At 34.6% G+C, this 5,019-nt stretch overlaps 1 protein-coding gene across 1 annotated transcript; it reads left to right on the top strand.

The window, feature by feature from the left end:
* Positions 1–2,866: 2,866 nt before the first annotated feature.
* LOC114608696 (histone H3.3-like) lies at positions 2,867–3,546 on the top strand. The gene has a single exon (XM_028752697.1). It carries the CDS (start codon positions 2,912–2,914, stop codon positions 3,320–3,322), a length of 411 nt encoding a protein of 136 aa, XP_028608530.1. The 5' UTR covers positions 2,867–2,911; the 3' UTR covers positions 3,323–3,546.
* Positions 3,547–5,019: the final 1,473 nt, after the last annotated feature.

Below are 5,019 nucleotides of genomic sequence, written 5' to 3'. Positions count from 1 at the left end.
AGAGAGAGAGAGAGAGAGAGAGAGAGAGAGAGAGAGAGAGAGAGAGAATTGGTCTTACTAACCTACAAACAAGAAATTACAAGACCTTCAGGAAAATAGACAGAACTAGAGATTATCGTGCAAAGTGAGATAAGAAGAGGAAAAGGGAAAAGGGGGTGAAGCTGGAATAAGAAAAATTGAATGTGATCAGTGTGTATTACAAGGATATACATAAATGTCAAATGAATCTCTTTACTCTCTACAGGTCATCAATGCCAAAAACAAACAAACAAACAAAAATTTTAACAGTAATCTTTAAAAAAAAGAAAGAAAGAAAAAAGGTTGAGGCATGAGGATTACAATAAGTTCTAGGCCAGGCTGCACCACACAGTGTCTGTATTAGACAGTACTACGCTGCTTTAAAACAAAACAAACAAAACAAAACAAAACAAAATGGAGATTGGATAAAAATGTCATCCTCTGTGCATATTAACAGGTGGGCTAAAAGTCATCTTGCTTCACAATAATATATTAAGATAACTAGTACAGTATCTCTAAGAAGACTGCCTTTCAAGGGGGCTAATTATAGTGACTTTGTTGCCTTTCTCTTCAGAGTTACTACTGTATGTTAATGTTAGTTTCTGTAATCTCTCAATTATTAAGCATGATTGCTTAACCCCAGTAATCAGTAAGAAAATTATATCCTTTGTAATTTCAAAAGTCAGGGGACAAGTATTTACCAAGCACATTAAGTCTTATGAGATTATTTAGTACTATGCTGATGAGATAGATACAAAACATCCTAGGTTGAAACATAATTGCAAATTTAGGTGGGTCAAACCAACTGTCTAATTCTAATCTGCTTTCTGAAATTGTTAGTTGTCTATTCAATGCAGAGTAGTTAGCCTGGAAACAATATAACTTCCACAAAAAAGGGACTCAGCAAAGTTTATAAATATATATTTGTGCCTATATATACATGCACATATGCACATTTATGTATGTAGGATTATTAATTAATAAAAAGTGAGGGAAGGAACATAGATGGGTGGCACTAGTGGATAAAGGGAAGGAAATTAATATGATTCTATTTCAATTAAAAACAACCTAATTAATACATAATTTAGGTATGGTAGCATGAATAATAACAATATCTACAACATTATCAGATAATTTTGGTTGCATACTTATTGTTACTAGGCACTTTAGATATTGTATTCACATATTATTTAATATTTGGAGTAGTTTTCCTTCAAGAGCTCATGTCTCTCCTCACTCTTCTATTTTCCTGCCTCCTGACAACAGTAATATTAGAAAAGGCTTTCTAGACAACAGGGATCAATTCTATGTAACTCATATGTGATTAAAATTCACTTTAAAATAACACATGCTTCGGCTGCCGATACATTCTGTTTTGAGTTTAGCTTCCTTTAATTTCTCTGACTTTTTAATAAGTGAAACCCTAGTATATATTGAATAATGTATTGCTATGTTATTTTCTTCATTTGATAAATGCATAAATGAACAATGAGCTATCCATAGAAGATAATCTCTTACTTACATGCCTTCACACCAATAAAATGAAATACCTACTTCATACATATTGCATGACACATCAAATAAACCTCTAAAACGTTGAGCCAGCTTGTGGTTGTGATACCTGGAAACATGGCTCAGACTTGTACCTCAGAGGGCCATCTCACTTAAGCTGTTGTTTGTGGATGTAAAGAGGAGTTCTGTGTTGTTATCAGAGTAAAAATCCAATCTCTTAATTTGCGGTATTCATAATCTGAGAAGAAACCATAAACTTTTAAAAATATTTATTTGTTAGAAGAAGATATATTTTCAAAATCTTCAAATATTGAACCAGAGTGATTATATAAAAGCCCATGCCAATAACTGCCAGTAAATATTAGGGACACATTGTTGGAAAAACAAAAGCATAACGAAAATCTTCGCTGGATAAGCTTCCTCATTACTGAGTTTTGAAGCACAACTTGGGTTTTCCTCCTTCTCTAGTGTCTCTGATGTAATTTCAAAGTCAGGAGGATAATTGGAGGATTGGAAAGCTCTGTTTCTGACACAAAATTCAAAAAGAGAAGTCAGGGGGAGGCATGCAATAATAATTTTGAATACCCTTAGAAAAAAATTTTAAAAAAATCATCAAGTGAGAGATAATTCCATGAATCTTCCAAATCTCAACATTTTAAGCTCCTAGTGTAGCATTTTAGGATATTAAAAAAGAATTGTATGCTGTTTGTTGAGAAAGTGATTGTAACCTTTTCTCTACCACGTTGCAAAAGAAAATAGATATTGAGCAATATTTTTGTCAGCAAATATTTTGATCAATATTTTACTGGGTTCTAAATATATAACACAGAAACTGTGTGGGGTAGTATGTCCTGATTGCTTGACAAATATTTTTTATTGATTTTTCTTTTCATAAATTAAGATATTTCATGCTAATGAGAATTAAAGACAAATTTACAGTAAATGTAGAAACATTCTTATTCATATGCATTTGGATTTCCCATCATGTATTTTGATTTCTGATCATGATATGATGTTTCTCTATTAACTCTGTATTACTGATGTCCACACAGCTTATGAATGCAATCTTTAAAGAGAATAAACTGTTTTTATGTATTCTTCTTTAGCTTTGTTGGTTTTCCTTTTTTGTCCCCTAAGTATATTTTGTACTTATTAGACTTAAAGATATACATTGTTGAAATGCATTAACACTATCCTAAGGCTAGTCAAGTATAAACAATCATTTTTCTAAAAGTTAATAAAGAAAATGCTTCTTAAAAACTACAGTCCAGAATTGTGTTCGCAGCCTACGCCGCGTCGCCGCAGCTCTCTAACGCCAGCGCCGCCTCTTGCTTGCCGAGCTCCAGCCGAAGGAGAAGGGGGGTAAGGAGGTGCCCATACCATGGCTCGTACAAAGCAGACTGCCCGCAAATCCACCGGTGGTAAAGCACCCAGGAAACAACTGGCTACAAAAGCCGCTCGCAAGAGTGCGCCCTCTACTGGAGGGGTGAAGAAACCTCATCGTTACAGGCCTGGTACTGTGGCACTCCGTGAAATCAGGCGCTATCAGAAGTCCACTGAACTTCTGATTCGCAAGCTCCCCTTTCAACGTCTGGTGCGAGAAATTGCTCAGGACTTCAAAACAGATCTGCGCTTCCAGAGTGCAGCTGTTGGTGCTTTGCAGGAGGCAAGTGAGGCCTATCTGGTTGGCCTTTTTGAAGATACCAACCTGTGTGCTATCCATGCCAAACGTGTAAAAATTATGCCAAAAGATATCCAGCTAGCTCGCCGCATACGCGGGGAACGTGCTTAAGAGTCCACTATGAGGGGAAACATTTCATTCTCAAAAAAAATTTTTTTTCCTCTTCTTCCTGTTATCAGTAGTTCTGAATGTTAGATATTTTTTCCATGGGGTCAAAGGTACCTAACTATATGATTGCGAGTGGAAACATAGGGGACAGAATCAGGTATTGGCAGTTTCTCCACGTTCATTTGTGTGTGAATTTTTAATATAAATGCAAGGTGTAAAGCATTAATGCAAGCAAAATGTTTCAGTGAACGCATTTCGACAGTTCAACTTTATAACAATTATAAATAAACCTGTTAAAATTTTCTGGACAATGCCAGCATTTGGATTTTTTTTAAATAAGTAAATTTCTTATTGACTGCAAAAAAAAAAAAAAAAACTACAGTCCAACACCCTAGACTATAAAAAAAGAAACTGGCTACAGGCTTATTTTTGTGACATCCACTCAATTAGATGTTTTAATTCAACACTTCCTATTGGATTTATCAAAGAAAGATGAATGTTGAAGTCTAATGTAATTTCATTTGAATAAAGGCAATGAGAAAAGTATTTGTATAACTTGATCCAAGTAATTTCATTCCATGAAGAAGACAAATCAATGATTCATCAAGTGGTAGAAATCTTGCTTTGTAGTTTTGTCAAGTCTTGTGTAATTGGGTCCATTGCTATTTTGAATAGCAACCATTGTAAGATAAAATTTTGATGATGTAATCTAGAAGTTGGCAAACTTATTTCTACCAAAAGCCAAATAGTATATAATTTGGAGTTTAGGTTTCAATTGTCGTATCTCCTGAACTCTATCACCTCTGTAAGTTATGTGCAGTCACTGACAATAAATGGGAATACCTGTATCATACAGTAACAATTTACTTATAAAACAGGACATGACTTGCATTTGACTTTTGAAATTTTAAAACAATAGTTTGTCATTGTTTTAAGTTAGAACTTTTTTGAGCAATGAGTTGGCTTAGCAGGTAAAAAGGCTCTTACCACCAAGTCATATAACCTGAGTCAGATCCCAGGTTCCCATAAAGTGGAAAAAGAGGATTGACTCCCACTGATTTTGCTCATCTCCCTAGATATACCTTGGCATTAAGTGCTTCTACTTCCACCATACACACTAAATGTATAAGTGGAATTCAAAATACACTTAAAAGGTTATCACAAAAATTCAATCGATTTCATGAAACATCAAGAATTTGCATAATGGTGTATTAACACAAGTGTTTTAGTTCAGATGCATCTGAAGGATCACAGCAACTCTTTCCTCACATGACAACAAAAACAGCCTTTCACTGATTCAGTGGGATAACTCAACGAACTACAGAATAACTGTGAAGAATACAATTCTTGTTTCCTACAGGCTTTGCAGTTTATGATGTTTCTGAATTCTGGGATATTTACTGAAATCTGGCAGAATAGATCAACTTGCTTCTAACATCCAGTAATTTCTTTTGCCAAGAAGCTCAATGTGAAACTCTCAGGGACTCAACTCATTCTTAGTCTTTAAAATCTTCCTGAAAATTATTAAAATATTGATGCAAAACAAACATGTTACTGAGGTGAAGATTGCAAAGAGTGAGGGTAAAACACTGAGGTTAATTTATAAAGGAGCCCAGGCAAAACAATTTGGAGCTAAAAAGCACCTTCATTCTTTGTGAACTCTTTGGAAAGTGCATCTTCATTCTTATTCATAGCAGTAT

Source organism: Grammomys surdaster, unplaced genomic scaffold (assembly GCF_004785775.1).
Source record: "Grammomys surdaster isolate TR1022 unplaced genomic scaffold, NIH_TR_1.0 125934, whole genome shotgun sequence".
NCBI classification, from domain to species: domain Eukaryota; kingdom Metazoa; phylum Chordata; class Mammalia; order Rodentia; family Muridae; genus Grammomys; species Grammomys surdaster.
The sequence above is the reverse complement of the archived record's forward strand: the minus strand, read 5'-3'. Positions and strand labels throughout refer to the sequence as shown.